Source organism: Rhagoletis pomonella, unplaced genomic scaffold (genome assembly GCF_013731165.1).
Source record: "Rhagoletis pomonella isolate Grant_MI unplaced genomic scaffold, Rhpom_1.0 Rhpom_scaffold_00001, whole genome shotgun sequence".
NCBI lineage: Eukaryota > Metazoa > Arthropoda > Insecta > Diptera > Tephritidae > Rhagoletis > Rhagoletis pomonella.
The window spans coordinates 51,186,295-51,203,359 of record NW_023458555.1 but is presented as its reverse complement, the minus strand read 5'-3'; the positions used below and the strand labels follow the sequence as shown (position 1 = coordinate 51,203,359).

At 34.5% G+C, this 17,065-nt stretch overlaps 1 protein-coding gene across 6 annotated transcripts in view; it reads left to right on the top strand.

Moving 5' to 3' along the window:
- Window positions 1-16,472, top strand: part of LOC118746080 (peroxisome biogenesis factor 1) — a gene marked incomplete at its 3' end in the record, with an annotated part of 48,844 nt that extends 32,372 nt beyond the window's left edge. For all 6 annotated transcript variants that reach the window (XM_036479858.1, XM_036479852.1, XM_036479842.1 and 3 more), the window contains 1 exon segment: window positions 16,049-16,472. In XM_036479858.1, the coding sequence (XP_036335751.1) occupies window positions 16,049-16,472 (424 nt within the window).
- Between the last annotated feature and the right edge of the window lie 593 nt (window positions 16,473-17,065).

Sequence of the window (17,065 nt, the reverse complement as noted above, 5' to 3'; positions counted from 1 at the left end):
CCTTAAAACTCTTTAGTTTGATACCCGCATTGCAGTATTTCATTTACATTATCAACTTAACTGAGTTAAAATTTTAAAATAGGTGGCAATCCTCCTCAAAAATATTTCCGACAGTTATCTTTCTTAAGCCTCTTTAATTTGATACCAATATTGTAATATTACATTTATTTTATCAATGTAATTTAGTTAAACATTCAAACAGGTGACACTCTCCTCACACATATTTTCGGCTGTAAGCCTTTTTAAAACTATTTAGTTTGACACCCATATGGCAATATTTCATTTATTTTATCAATCTAACTGAGTTAAAATTTTCAAATCGGTGTCAACCCTCCTCAAAAATATTTCTATTAGTCATCTTTCTTAAACCTCCTTAATATGATACCCATACTATAATACCCCATTTATTTGATCAATTTAATTGAGTTCAGAATTTTCAAAGCGGGTGGAAACCGTCCAAAATATCATACCATATCATTTAGTTTATCAATTAAATTGCGCAAATTTTTTTAACAGGTGGCAACCCTCCTTTAAAATATTTTCGACTGTAAGACTTCTTAAAAGTCTCTAGTTTGATACCCACATAGCCATATTTTATTTACTTTATCAATTTAACTGAGTTAAAATTTTAAAATTGGTGGCAACCCTTCTCAGAAATATTTCCAACAGTTATCTTTCTTAAACCTCTTTAATTCGATACCCATATTGTAATATTTCATTTATTTTATCGATGTACTTTAGACAAATTTTCCAACAGGTGGCAACCTCTTTAAACATATTTTCGGCTGTAAGCCTTCTCTTTAATTTGATACCCATATTGTAATAATTTATTTATTTTATCAATATAATTGGGTTTAAAAATTTTCAAATAGGTGGCAATCCTCCATTTTTTTGCAATATCGTTGGTTCCGGTATCATACCGCAAAATTATTCAAATCGGTTCAGCCGTTCTCAAGTTTTGACGACTGTGACATACGAACATAACATTTTTATATACATATATAGCAGATAGATATCAGCAAATTTTCTGTGAAAATCACACTTACTTATATGTGTGTATATCAAATATCTATTAGCAACAACTCTAATTATATAATAAATAATATAATAAACAATTTTCTGCATTTAGATCTAAGTAAATGTGGTGGAATATGATTATTAGTTTGTATAATTGATTCAGAGGTGTTTTCTCCATATAAATTAAAATTAATCGCAATGTTTAATTTCACCAACAAACCGTGGTAGGTAAATATTTATGTAATAAATATTTTTTTTGTCGAGCTTGTTTTCCTTGTTTTATTTCAAAACCGAAACCGGAACCGAAACAAATTTTGAAGAACGAAACCAAAACTGAAACCGAAACACTTTACAAAACCGAAACCGGGACATTATTTTTAATCGGTTTCATTCCTTGGTTTAAATACTTAAATTATTTTGTATACAAGGGCGTAGCCAGCCTTTCACTTAGGGGGCAAGTTTATATAAAGGGAAAACATATTTTTATTATTTTTTTTTGTGTATGTATATAAATAGAAATTTTTGGGGTTAAGACAGCATAAGTTTTCTGATATACTTTTTATAACGATACCAATTTTTTAAAAATCGGTTTGTAATTTTTTGTTTATATTTTTTTTTTATAAAAAGTAATTTTTTGCTTTTAAGTGCTTTTTATAAAATTTTTATGTTTTAATTTTATAAATCAGTTCAAAATTGTTTGAAATATAAGATTTTTAATTTTTCGAAGACCCGACTTTTGACCCCTTATAGCACCTGTAATATAAGTTTGCACAAAAAAATGTATATACTATTTAAATTAGAACAAAAGGCGGACTACGTCTATATTTTATATATATTTTAGTCTTTTAGGGCCAATTTCATTCATAGTGCGAGGTTAACTCAGAATTGTCACTTAACTACGCGCTGTGAAATCGGTCCTTAGTTATTTACATATAATAATAAAAAGTAATTTTTTACCAAAAATACTCTTTCGAACTTCGAAAAACGGAGATATTATTTTTTTACCTATGACTCAATTGACTCAATCTCTTAAAAAAAATTGGTTTGTTCTAATATTAGCAGAAGAGATTGAATATTATTGAAGAGATTGAAGGTCTAGGTGATATGAATATACGTGCAACATATTTTCCCGATATTTTGCAATGAGGTTGTTGGTGTTGATGTTGCTGATGTTTCGGTTTCATTGCAAAAGAATATTAGACCTCCAATGATAACTTCAAGATTAGTCCTTTTATAAAAACAAGAAAAAGGAAAGGTTTGTAAAAAAATAAACCTAATGCGTAATAAAAGTATAGTTAAAAAAAACAACAACACGTTTTTATTACAATAAGAACTAAAAAGAAAAAAAATTATTTATTTATTTAAAGATTCGTTAAAGAATGATATGAGGTTCCCTAACTTGATGTTATTTAACCTTTTAAACTAGCTTAATATAGGATAAAAGTAATTGGCACGTAGTCATAGTCGAAATAAAGTCCACTGTAAAGTTAGTTGCAATTATTTTTTACAGGCATCCTATTGGAATCATACAGCACCTTCTTTTTCTCTAAATTATTCTAACCTCATTGGTAGAGGGCTTCGGGTGTACGAATTTGTTGTAACGTCAGGAGTTGAAGACTTGCTCTAGCTGCCAGTCTCTTTAAATTTTCTCCAACCCCGTCGCAAGCAGATTTCCCATGTGAACTTGCAACAAAGTTCAATTCTGCCATGTCCTTGAAGGGATTTTCATGATTTCAGACCCTTAGTAAAGTTAATATGATTTATTTATATTGTTTTAGCTTTTCATACACCTTTCCTCTTTCAAAAATATACAATTTCATAAAATTTCAATGTCTATTTATCATATTGCTCGAGCGTTAGTCGATCTAGAGTCCAAACGCCTAAGTAGCCCATTACGCCCATTTGGGTACTTAAAGTTGCCATTATAGTAAATGTTTTTATGTAAAAAAAATTAAGTGCTATAATCAAAAAAAAATGTCAAAAAGAAAAATGTTTACTTATTTTTTTATTGTTTTTGATACGTTGCACATTAATGCAAAAAATGTATAATTGAAGCCCATAATACGAGGGAAGAAATACTTTTTGAAGTGAAACTTCTTTAGCGGCGGTTGGGAGGGAGTAAATTGGAAAATTTAGCGGAAATTGCACTCGGGAATGATGTAACGGAAATGATGCAACGGAAATGATGCAACGGAAATGGTGCAACGGAAATGGCTGGGGCTGAAACAAGTACTTCTTCTGTGTATGCAAAGGAAATGATGCAACAGAAATGATGCAACAGAAATGGTGCAACGGAAATGGTTGGGGCTGAAACAAGTACTTCTTGTGTGTATGCATATGGTATTAATTTAACAAAAATTTGCTAACAAAAGGTTAGAGGATAACACCTAGAAATAACAATACAAGAACGAAAGTACAGGTGAGTAAGATGTGTAAAGATAAAGGTAAAAACGAAGACCAAGGTAAATTTAAACACTTATATATAAGGGCAAAGGTGAAGGAATATGTTGATGAAGAAAATGAAAAACCTAAAAAGTAAAAACAAAGATGAGGATGAGTATACCGATGGGATTTTAGAGATTTTCAAGATTCTCGATACTTATCGATTAAAGAATCGATATTTTTATCGGTTTTGTAGTCGATATTTATCGATTTTTACTGATTTTGTTATCGATATTCATCGATTTTGTTATCGATATTCATCGATTTTGTTATCGATAATTATCGATTCTTATCGATTTTGTTCTCGAAATTTATCGAATTTGTTAGCGATGTTTATCGATTTTGTTATCGATATTTATCGATTTTGTTATCGATATTTGTCGATTTTGTTGTCGATATTTATCGATTTTGTTATCGATATTTATCGATATAACTCGATTTTGTTATCGATATTTATCGATTTGGTTATCGATATTTATCGAGTTGGTTATCGATATTTATCGATTTTGTTATCGACATTTATCGATTTTGTTATCGATATTTATCGATTTTGTTATCGATATTTATCGGTTTATTTCATCGATATAAATCGATTTTGTTATCGATATTTGTCGATTTTGTTATCGATATTTTTATTGATTTTCTAATCGATTTAGCTACTATTATCGATGTTGATATTGAAATTTTTGTCGAATTTGTCTTCGATTTTGTTATCGATATTTTGATGGACGTTATATCGATAGAGTATGAAGATAAAACTGAAGATAATGGAAAAACAGAATAACATGAATGTTATTAAAACGAACAGTGCTAGAGGTAGGGATCCACATTGATAGAAAAAAAAGCGAAAAAATATAACCTTAAGCAAAAGCAGATGTGTGTATGTATAGATAGATAAGTCACGTAAGTTTCACTTCTACAGTGTGGCCCAGGCGCACTTATTTTTTTCATTAAGTTTCGTTAAAAGGTTTCCAAGATACAGCACTTTAAAGAAAGGTATGTATGATGTTTTCTTAAAATTTAAGTCCCGTGTAAATAGGCAACCCTACGTCATATCGGCAAAATATGCTCCACGTATATTTATGTCACCTAGACCTTCAATCTCATCAACTTTCATCCAAATCCTTAGAGGTCGCGCACAGAGGTATTTCTATTGTAACTGGAATATCTTATAAAGAGAAGTGTAAAACTGTTTTATCAAAAAAATAATAAAGTTAGAAGGACGAAATTCGACGATGTGGTAGTTACATCCTTGACTTATATTTTTTTTATCCTTGGAAATTCAAGGATAAAGTTTTAAAAGCACATTTTCAACACTTATTCGTCCTGGTGCACCAGCAAATAATTTTTTTCAATTCTACAGAATTTTTCCTTTTAATTGATCCCATATTGTTAGTCTACAGTGCACCAAATGTTTTAAATATTTTTTTTATTCAATCATATCCTAGAAATTTCAAAGTCCTTAAAAAAAATCTTGACGTCAGAGAGAAAAATTAAAATTCTATATTTGGCTCCTAGTTTTTTGAATATATTGATTTTTTCGTGTTTTAAAAATTTTCGGGTTTTGTCGCACGGTGTTATATAACGGTAACAAAAGCTGAAATGCCCAAAATTGATATTTAAAATTTCTTTATAGCTAGGAATTATACAGCCGCACTCAGAGTTGTTTAATGATTACTTAAGGTGTCCCCCAGTAACGATTTGAAAAAATTCCCTCTCAGAGTCAATTAATGATTCGTTAACGGCATTTAATGAACATTAAAGTTAAGTAAACAAAAATCTTTAATTAACTTTTTAACGAATGATTTTGAAATTTTTTGTTTGTTTTCAATAAATTCCGATTTCGATAACGTTGCTGTATCAGGCAATGGCCTAGTGAGCAGAGCACTTTCGTGCCATTCAAGAGATCCGAGTTCAATCCTCGGCAACAAATTTTTTTGAATACAATGTTTTTTTAAGTTTTATTGCTTCAAAAATTCATATTTTTTATTTTATTTAACGTTTGAAAACTTTTTTGGTTCATCTTTTTTCTTTCACTTTCAGTTTCTAAAATTTTTAGTTTTCCCTGTTTTTCATTTCGTTTAGTTTTTAGAAAACTTAATGCTAAGCGACAAATATAATAACACTATTAGCACATCTGTCAATTAGTTATTCGAAATACAGAAAAGGGCGTTCAAGATAGTTGCCGAAATATATAGACTTTTTTCTCTCGAAAGAGTGAGGTGAGTTGAAAGGCAGATGGCAGAATTGGCCTGTTATTTGTCTTGTTTGTCTTTTAGCAAACAATTTAATTAAACTAAAAAAAATTGTTTTCTTTTTAAAGCAATAAAATCAATACGCCAAAAGAAAATTAGATCAAAAAAGCTAAAAAATTCAATACAGACAGTTTATAAAATTAAATAAAAAAAATAAATAAATAAAAAAAATTAATAAATAAAAAAGGAGAAAGAAAATTTTCCTGCCCTAGGACTCGAATTCGGATCTCTCGAATGGCACACCAGTACTCTGCTCACTCAGCCATTGCATTGAGCCGATGCGCGCAAAATGATATAAATACTTATTTTTATATTTTATTTCAAACTGAACGAAAAAAGTGAGTGATGCCACAAAAATGAAGGGCCGCAACTGGGGCCATACTTAATTTTTTTATTTCATAATTTTTAACTCTGAGAGGAAACATTAATTAACAGATTTAACGATCATTAGATAAGTGCCCGTTAGAGCTAATTTAAGGAATGTTTCTGAGTGCGGCTGTTAAACTGAAATAAATGGACGTAAAAATTAACTTTTTTGAATTGTAGGAGTGGCAAATATCGATAAAAGAGTCAAGTTAGGTCAAAAAAATTCTGTTATAAGTTCAATATTTCTTGCTCTATTTCCAAAAATGAAGTACCATTGGAAAGGTAATGACTCAAGATTTTTCTATTCAAAAGCGAGAATACAAAAATGTGTCTCGGCCGAGATCAAATCCAAATGAATTACTCGAAGAAAATAAAATTCCTAGTAGGCTTGAAAAAAGAAAATTTCATCAAAACCAGCACTTACCAGCGGCTAAAGTTGTGTTCTTTAAAGTCTAAAGCCCTGTATGCAGCTCTCAAGAAAACGGTCAAGAAAAAATTGCCATTATTTCGCGTGTGTGTCCAAGGAATTTTGACATTTTTGATACCTCACAGCCTGTTGCCTCACTGTTCTGTTGCAAGCCTGGGTTACCTTGTGCTCTTTTTTCACAAAAAACTTTAGAAAACCGTAGTAGAAAGCGTATTAAATTTCTTAAGAACTGCATACTGCCTTAAGAAAATTTGACTCAAGAAAATTTCTTAGCCATTTCTTGTACGTCATTTTATATGGAGTTTTTGCTTTTCTTGAGAGCTGCATACAGGCCTTAAGAGGAGTGGCAAATAAACTGCGTTACAAACTTTATCGGATAATCGCAAATAACTAGTTTCCGGCTCTAATGAAATTAATAAATTTCTAAAATTAAATTTAAGTTAACATCGCTTCACTTTAACATGACATACTCAGACCTAGTTTACTAGAATCCCAAAAAATGTATATTCATCAAATAGAACATATCTGCTTTTCAAAACAAAATTCTGTTTTAAAATATAATGTAAACAGTGTCAAATAAGACATGTCATTACTTTGAAAAAGTGCGCACTTTTTAAAGTAATGACATGTCCAATTTAACATTGTTTACATTATATTTTAAAACAGAATTTTGTTTTGAAAAGCAGAATGGTCAAAAGCAGAATTTTCAAAAAGCAGAATTTTCAAAAAGCATAATTTTCAATAAGCATAATTTTGTTGAGCAGAATTTCGTGTTTCGAATTTTGCAGTACCAGAATTTCGATACCAGCCCATTAAAATCAAGGTAAATAAAGAGGAATGGATATAGAGATAGACGCCGAGACTCAAACTGGGAACTATTTTGGGATTTTAGAGATTTTCGACATTCTAGGGACTTATCCATAAAATAATCGACATTTTTATCGGTTTTGTTATCGATATTTTTATAGGTTTTTTTTATTGAAATTTGTATCGATATTGTTATCAATTTTGCTATCGCTATTTTCGGAACCTATGGATATAATAATCGACCTTTTTATCGATTTGTTATCGATTTAGTAATCGATATTTTATTGATTTTGTTTTCGTTATCTATCGATTTTGTTATCGATATTTATCGAATTTGTTATCGATATTTATCGATTTTTTTCGATATTTATCGATGTTGTAATCGATATTTATCGATTTTGTTATCGATATTTATCGATTTTGTTATGGTTATTTATCGATTTTGTTATCGCTATTTATGGATTTTGTTACCGATATTTATCGATTTTGTTATCGATATTTATCGATTTTGCTTACGATATTTATCAATTTTGTTGTCGATATTTACCGATTTTGTTATCGATATTTATCGTTGTTGTAATCGATATTTATCGATTTTGTTATCGATGTTTATCGATTTTGTTGTGGATATTTATCGGTTTTGTTATCGATATTTATGGATTTTGTTATCGATATTTATAGATCTTGTTACCGATATTTATCGATTTTGTTATCGATATTTATCGATTTTGTTTTCAATATTTATCGATTTTGTTGCCGATATTTATCGGTTTTGTTATCGGTATTTTGATCGATTTTTATCGATATGTGTCTATTTTTATCGATTTTGTTATCGATATTTATCGATTTTGTTATCGGTATTTTTATCGATTTTGTTATGGATATTTTTATCGAGTTGCTGTTGGTAGATTTTGCTACCAATATTATTATCGATTTTTCTATCGAAATTTTTATCAAAATTTTCATCGATTTTGTTATAGATTTTTTTATCCGTTTTGTGATCGATATTTTATTGGATGATACTATCGATTTTGTTATCTATAGAGTATGAAGGTAAAAATGAAGATAAAGGAAGGCAGAATAACATAAATGTGAATAAAAGGTAGAGGTAGGGATCTACATAGATAGAAAAAAGATAAAATATAACCTTATGCAAAAGCAGTTGTATGTATGTATGTATATATGTATATTGGTTATGAGTAATGTGACCAACCATTTCATAGCTCAAAGAAGTACAGCTTAGGTTGGGTTAAGTTAACACCGCGAGCCGACTACGAAATTTCGAAAGCGGATAATTTCGATCCCTGAGAGCTCAGTGTTTGTTCAGAAGTGCGAGCCAAAATGCTTCCATCTTAGGCGCGCGAGGTTCGACAGTTTAAAAGAAAGTGTTGAGATGATTCCACTTCATCTTCCTCTTGCAACTGATACAAAAGGATAAGCTGAAATTCCTGGTCCCACCGCATAATACCACTCGCACAATGGCCTGCCAGAACCCCCATCACTAGCCCTTGAGAGGTAACGTGTTTTAAAGTGGTCAATAAAAACATTTGCTGCAGCAGAGAAGCGACTTCTTTTCCTCTTTTATATCACAAAAGAACCCGGTTTCCCTTAGCCTAATAGCAGTTTGTGCTGCGACAATTCTGTCTACAACATCCGCAGGTGTCGTGTTCAACATATATATGTTAAGTGCCGGTGTAGGTGTGGTTCTTAATGCTCCGCTAATTCCTGTTTTACAAGTTTATTCATCACTAGTGAGCTCCACCAGACAAGGGTTCCTTGAAACAATATAGGCTTGAATCTGGTTTCCTAGAGCTAATGAATTGATTTTAATTCTACCGATAGCTCCCCTACAGCAGTACAAGGCAACCGACACCTTTCCTACCCTTTCTTCAACGTTAGGCTTCCACGACAGCCGTCGTTGATTGCCCACCTAGTTACCTTGTGCAAGTAACCGTGAGCCAGATCGAAAAGGGTGTATAGAAATCGTCCCTTAACCCAAAGTTCCACATCATCTACATAGCCGATCACCCGACAGCCCACATTTTCCAGTTCCTCTAGAAGGTCGTTTACAACCGCAATCCAGAGCAGAACACCACCTTGTGGAGTGCTCCTATTGACTCTGCACTGTGTGCAGACGCTCCCCCACTCCGCCGCGACAGATTATGAATATACTTGACTAATGCCTCTGGAGTGAAATTTTTGAAGACCCTCTCGATATCGAAGACGGCCCCTACTGCATAATCTTCATGCGTGAAAGCTCCCTCTGACCACTTTACCAAGGCGTGCAGGGCGGTATTCACCGACCTTTTTTGCAATAACCATATTGAGCTCTTGAAAGACAGTCGCGAGGAATCGCGTTCCTTATGTACGGGTCTATCAGTCTCTTTAGCGTTTTTAGCAACAAAGAAACTGATAGGCCTAAAATCAGTAGGGGAAACATGAGAGCCTTTTCTGGACTTCGGTATGAAAGCAACATTGACTACCCTCCAAGCCTTTGGATGTACCTGGTCCTCACGCAGTTCGCATAAATAGAATCCACTTTGCAGCTGGGCAGGTATGATGCCATCAGTCCTCGGCGACTTTAATGGTTTGAACGAATTTATCGCCCCGGCCATGTGACGATCGTCCAGAAGATCGGAGGAGTACAGGGCCTGGGGGGAGATTCTGTAACCAGTTAGCGACAATTTTCGAATCGCTATCGGACTTTTTGACGCAAAAACATTTATATCATGCGTCAAAAAGTCGCTCCTGAAGTACAATATATCGCCTAGAAGTACATTTGACTGTACTTCGAAGTACGAAGTACAAGATCGAAAAAAAAGTACTGTACTTCCGAAAGAAGTACGGTTAGTCCCATTAGTTATGAGACAAAATAGATATGTATGTGACGTAAGTTTCACTTCTTCAGTGTGGCCTAGGCGCACTTCTTTTTATTTTTATTTTATTACGCTTATTACGCATAGTTGGCAACCATCTTTATTATTACCTTTTATACTCTTCTTTTCGTTTCTATTGTACATATTCTTTGCTTCTAATAAAGTGAGTTATTAACTGGATTTTAACATGGAAACATGACAGAAATGGCGACGAGGACAAAAAATAAAATTAAAAAAAGTAGTCCGACCGTTAGGCGTGTTTTATTTGACGAGAAATTAAGCTATTAGCTTAGCCAATATATATATGTTGGCTAAGTCTTCCATACAAAATAAGCTAATAGCCTAAATTTCGCGTCAAATAAAACACGCCTATTATTATAAAATTATTGTGCCGGTATGGAGACACAAATGGAAAAATTACTAGAAGCATTGGCGGGTATGACAGCCGCAATGCATCAGCAAAATCATGGTGCAGCGTCATCGACTAATATAAATGTGATGTCGGGCTTTGAAGCTTTTAATCCAAAGCAAGAATCCTTCAAAAACTACAGGGAACGTCTGGAAATCCATTTCCAAGTCAACAGGATCATGAGCAACAAAGATATGTGCCCAAAACTCTTGCTGCAATACATTGGCTCTTCAAACAAAAAAAAAATCGGTAGGCAGCCTTCAGTACGACGAAATAATTTCATTATTGGAAACACATTTTTGTCCAAAAAAGAACATTCTGGTCGAACAGCACAAATTTCTATCAGAAATACAGAACGAGGATCAATCGATAACGGAATTTGTTGCGGTGCTTTAAATAAGAGCAATCGATTGTGCATTTGTGTGTGAATGTACGAAAACCGTTTCTAATATCTTTCTTAGAGCACAATTTATAAGAGGGCTACGTGACAGCTATATAAGAGAGCAGCTTCTACAAAATCCAACAGCATCATTCGCAAAAATTGTAGAAACATCTACAACATTGGAAACCGCCAAAATCCATAATAACGCCATGGGGCATAGAGCAGCAGGTGCAGCAACTAACATCAATCAAGTTAAAGCCTCAAGAGAAAAAACATACGACAAACGAGAAAGAAAGCGCAGCAGCAACTTTAAAAGGGAATTAAGAGCAAAAGTCGATTAAAGCGAATTAGGAATAGACGGTTAGTGTCTACGATGCGGTAAAAATAATCATATTGCAAAAGACTGCAAGATAAATAAGTACAAACTAAAATGCTTCGCATGTGGCAAGTCCGGTCACGTCAAAATAGTGTGCATAAAAGAAAAGATGAAACAGAAAGAGGCAAAGAAAATTCTGCCAATGCATTAGAAGTGTACGAACCGAAAAACTATAGTGTCAATCAAGTTGTTAACATTTCTAACAACAGCGTCAAACACGGACGCACACAAATTTTTCGCAGAAGTTATAATCGAAGGGAAAAAAAATGTTTTGAGGTAGACTCAGGCGCAGGGTATACACTCATTCCGGAAAATGATTTCAAAAATCTTGACATCCAGTCAGAATTAAAATCAACAAACATTGCTTTCAGAACATACACTGGAAATACTTTCAAGCCGTTAGGTGTTGTAGACGTCAATATGAAATTCGGTAAAAACGCATCAAAAGAACAAATATACGTTGTGTCGTCTAGCCATTCCCCACTATTTGGTCGTGTTTGGATGCGTCATTTGAAAATCAATTTAAATGAAATTGACAGATATCAACAAACGAGCAAAATAAACCTTGTGAGGTATATTAAATTTCGCATATAGTGCAAAAATATCCAGAAATTTTTGAAAAAAGTTGGTTGTATTCCGGGTTTCGTGTGTAGTTTAAAGCTTCAAGAAGGCGCCAAGCCAATATTTTTGCGGGAGAGACAAGTCCAATTTTCATTACGTGAAAACGTTGAAATATAACTTGATAGTTTAGAGCGAGATAACATCATAACAAAAGTAAACACTAGCAACTGGGGCTCGCCTCTAGTGGTAATTCAGAAACCGGATGGAAACGTTGGATTATGTGTCGACTATAAAATTGGCGTAAACCAGCAGTTATAAAGCGCATTGCGTATGCATACAAAAGCACAAACCATTCAAATGGACACAGGAATGTAGCCGTGCATTTACACTGCTGAAAAATGAAATACTATCAGACCGCGTATTGAGATCATACGATGAAACATTGCCGATAACAGTGGCATGTGATGCAAGTCCAACAGGCATTGCAGCGGTTCTTTCTAATGTTGTTGATGGCGAAGAGCGACCTGTGGCGTTTATCTCACGTGCGCTTACAAAAGCAGAACAAAACGACAGCCAATTAGACAGAGAAGAGTTAGCCATCATATTTGCAGTAGGCAAGCTGCTTATGTACTTACATGGCAGACAATTCACCTTGATTACGGATAATCGGCCTGCATCGAGAATTCTACACCAAACAGCGAAAATCCCGGCAATGACATCCGCCAGATTGTTACGCTACGCCTCATTTCTTCAGGGATTTAATTAGAAAATAAAACATCGTAGTGCAGACGAAAACGTGAACGCAGATTGCTTGTCGAGGGCACCAGTTAAAGAAAAACCAAAGATCGAAAATTTTGTTGAAGAAGAAGTGCACGTGATTCAAGAGCAAATTATAAACGAAATTTCAATAAAATCCGTAATAGCGATTACGGTAGCTCAGTCAACAATAGAAGATCCCGAACTAGTAAAACTAAAATCAGAGTTGATGACTGAAATCAACAACGAAGCAAAATACAAAATGGTGTCATCCTTAAAGCTAATCGAGTCCTGATTCCAAAAAAAGCTCCAAGAATACGTTTTGAAAGAACTTCATCATACACACTTGGGGATTGTTAAAATGAAGCAGTTGGCTCGCAAGAACGTCACTTGGAACGGGATTGATTTAGACATTGAGCTTACGGTTAGAGGATGCGAAAGCTGTGCAAAAGTTATGAAAGCCCCTCCGAAAGTGGCAGTGCATCACTGGGAAGAGCCAACAGGAAATTTTCAGCGCGTTCATATCGATTACGGCGGCCCTTTCATGAACCACAATTTCCTAGTTTTAGTAGACGCAAAGTCCAAGTTGCCGGAAGTGCGCGTGCTAAAAGATGCCCCATCCACACAAGCAACTATCGACCTTCTGAAAAATATTTTTTATAAACATGGAACACCGCAGATCATTGTATCTGAAAACGCCACAATTTTTACAAGCTTAGCGTTTACAGAATTTTGTCACGCAAACGGAATCATTCAGAAATTTATCGCACCAGGCCATCCAGCCACAAATGGCCTTGCTGAGAGGTACGTACAACCTTTAACCTCAAAACTGAAATCTATGGAAGACGATGCAACTCCGTTGAATGAAAAAGTCCAAGAAATTTTACTACATTATCGGGCAACACCTTTAGCCTGCGGAGATACTCCAGCGAAGTTATACCTGGGTCGAGAAATCCGCATAAAGCTTGATGCCATTCGACCAAACAAACATAAGAAATCAATTGGTCAGACGTCACATGGACACCCTATTAGCGTGGGAGATAGACTGCAAGCACGTTCATATGGAGGAGGAAAATCTGGATGGAAATTTGGTGTCGTCACGGCCAAGAGGGGCCACTTACATTACGAAGTGTTGTTAGACAGCGGATATAAGCTGAAGCGCCACATCAATCAATTGAATAAAACAAATGTTGACTAGCCAAAAAAAAACTGTCACGTTTGAAGCACAACATGTCAACCATCCTAAACACAACATGGAGGAGATTTGGATAGAACGTTCTCCACAGCAACAACAACGTATCACAACTCCAGCTGCAGGTGCTGCACTTCAGCAGCTATAGCGAGTAATGGTAGCGATAGCATCAGGCAATCAAGCAAAATAAGGAAAGTTCCGGCCTACCTTAAGGACCATGTCTCCTATTAGCGTGGGAGATTGTAGTCTCAACACCAAGTAATATTACGCTTATTACGCATAGTTGGCAACCATCTTTATTATTACCTTTTATACTCTTCTTTTCGTTTCTATTGTACATATTCTTTGCTTCTAATAAAGTGAGTTATTAACTGGATTTTAACATGGAAACATGACAGGTATCAACGTATAAATATAGAATAAAGCCAATAGTTTTTATAAGTTGACCATGACCTTAGTTGAACGTAGAAGAAATTTCGTTTGAATTTGATTCCTAGTTGAGTTAAAAATGGCAACCGAGCTAGAAACGAGACAAACCAATTTGCACGAGTTTATAAATGATCCGGCCTTAAGTACACGTAAAATTGCTAAAAAATTAAAGAGTGCACTATTCGACAGTTTGCAGGGTTTTAATCGGTACAATAAGGCCTGACAGTTACGAGAAAACCAGGGAGCGGGGGTTAGCATGGTCAAAGTGATAAAAACAGTGCTAGGAAGGCCCTTAGTGCGTTTTCGCGAGATCCGAATATTTTGTCGCGTTATGTTGCAAAATCCGTACGGAGATCGCAGTTTTTCGTACAAAAGGTAAAGCGGAAAGCTTCATTGAGATGTTCTACAGCTCAAACAGTGCCAGGCCGAGGCGCAAAGTAGAATGTTACAGCGAAATCCCGCATTCGGAAGTTGTATGAATTCTAAATTAAAAAAAAACAACTGCATTGTTATGGACTGCGAAACCTACTGCTATAAAAATTCAAAATATATTGCAGGTCAAGATTTTTATACTGCTGCAAGTCGTCAAGATGCCCCTGAAAGTTGTGAGCTGAAAATGAAGTCCAAATTTCCAAAAACCACATGGTTTGGCAAGCTATTTGTTCCTGCGGCCGTAAGAGCAGCCCTTTTTTCCCATCCGGGACAATGAATGATCAAGTTTATAGGGATGAGTGCCTCAAAAGGCGTCTTCTGTCATTTATCAACAGATAAGTAGTAGGACATCGTTCTAGGCGGACATGGCAACCTGCCACTATGCCAAGGACACATTGCCCTGGTATAATGCAAATAACATCAATTTTGTACCTCACGACTGCAACCCACCCAATAGCCCAGAGCCACGTCCTATTGGGGAATATTGGTCAATTGTCAAAGGAATCTTGAAGAAAACAGGTGAAAGAGTGAAAATTATTGAAGAGTGCAAAACAAAGTAGTTGTGCGCATCGCGTAATGTCGATGATGCAGTCGTGCAGAACATGATGGCGCGTGTGCGATGAAAATACCGATCACTTGCATATGGAGCAAATAATAACTAATATTTTAACATTTTAATAACATATAAACTTCCAAGTTATATAATAAAAAAAAAAAATAATAATTTCAAAGCCTTCTAGTTTGTTTCTGGTAGTAATTTCTAAGTGTCGCAGTTTTGGTGTGTTCACCCTTTATGCATTGCAAAAAAGGTACGAATAACGAAAATGTCTTAGATGTATCAATTAAACTGGGTATTAGTGTAAAAAAGAGCCAAAATGTCTTATATACATATAATCTTATTTTCAGTTTAAATACCTTTTGTACTCTTTGTACTTATTACTCTTATTAGAGCTAACATAAGTTAAAAATAAAAGAAGTTAGTTCGAAACATAAAAAGTTATTTAAACCATTTTTTAGTTTGCTTACTCCCTCCAAAAACTATTATTTTATTATCGAATTTGTTTTTGTATGAGAAAGTGTAAATATTTATCTACAAGGGTGCCAAATTTCTCCCGATTTCTAAAATATTTGTTTTGCGACAGTTGATGGTTGAACTTTAAATTCTTATAACCCGGTCTAAACTAGGGCAGAAATAATTAAATGTAAAATTAAAGATAAAGAAATGAATCGCCAATTTAATTAAGTTCAATTTAAAGAGTAGAATTTTATTAAAACTCCTATAGTTTTTGTTTATAAAGTTGTAACTATATTACATTTTCAGAGCCCGCAGCGCTAAGCCGTGTGTATTGTTCTTTGACGAATTCGATAGTTTAGCACCAAAACGTGGCCATGACTCAACCGGCGTTACAGATCGCGTAGTAAACCAATTGTTGACTGAATTGGATGGTGTGGAGAGTTTACAAGGAGTAACAGTAATTGCCGCCACTTCTCGACCGGAGCTTTTGGATCCAGCATTATTACGTTCCGGACGAATTGACCGGCTAGTTGAATGTACCCTGCCCGATGCTACGGCCCGAGTGCGCATCTTCGAAGCATTATCAGCTTCGTTGAATCTCGATGACTCGGTTGATTTTGACCACCTCGCAGCTCGCACGCAAAACTACACGGGTGCTGATATACAAAGCTTACTAACTTCGGCCAATATGATAGCAGTAAAGGAGGCCTTGTCACAATATGGACATGAGGTGGGTAAAATAATAGGGGAATTCGCTCTTATGTGTATTCGTTGTATGTGGTGTAATCGTAACAGCATGAGCGTATGATTTGTTGTTGCTAGCGGTACATCAAATACACATGCAACAACAACCACATGCCCTGTAGTCAAATGCACTGGTTGTAAACTACCACACAACTAGTATGAACCGCATGGCCAACTAGTCAGCCAACTATCTTTTTCCCATGCAATCAACTGGTATTTTTAACATGGGGATGTCCTACGAGATGGCAATTGTCAGATTTCGGTCAGAAATATACCAGTTTCATACTAGTTCAAAATAGACAGAAAAATACTAGTCTAATGAATTCATGAATATACAATAAAAACTTTTGGTTAAGTACACTTTAATATATTACACATTTTTATATAGCAGCCTTAGATTTGCGAACATAAACTTAAATGCATTTTTTATTATATGTTATTACAAGTAATTTTTAGCAAAAAAAAAACCGACTTCAACAGTCATATAAAAAAAATATATATATATATATATCTCATGATCCGCTGATCGGATCTTAACCAGATTAGTATGGCCTCTGAGACACTACCTTTCCGATGCAA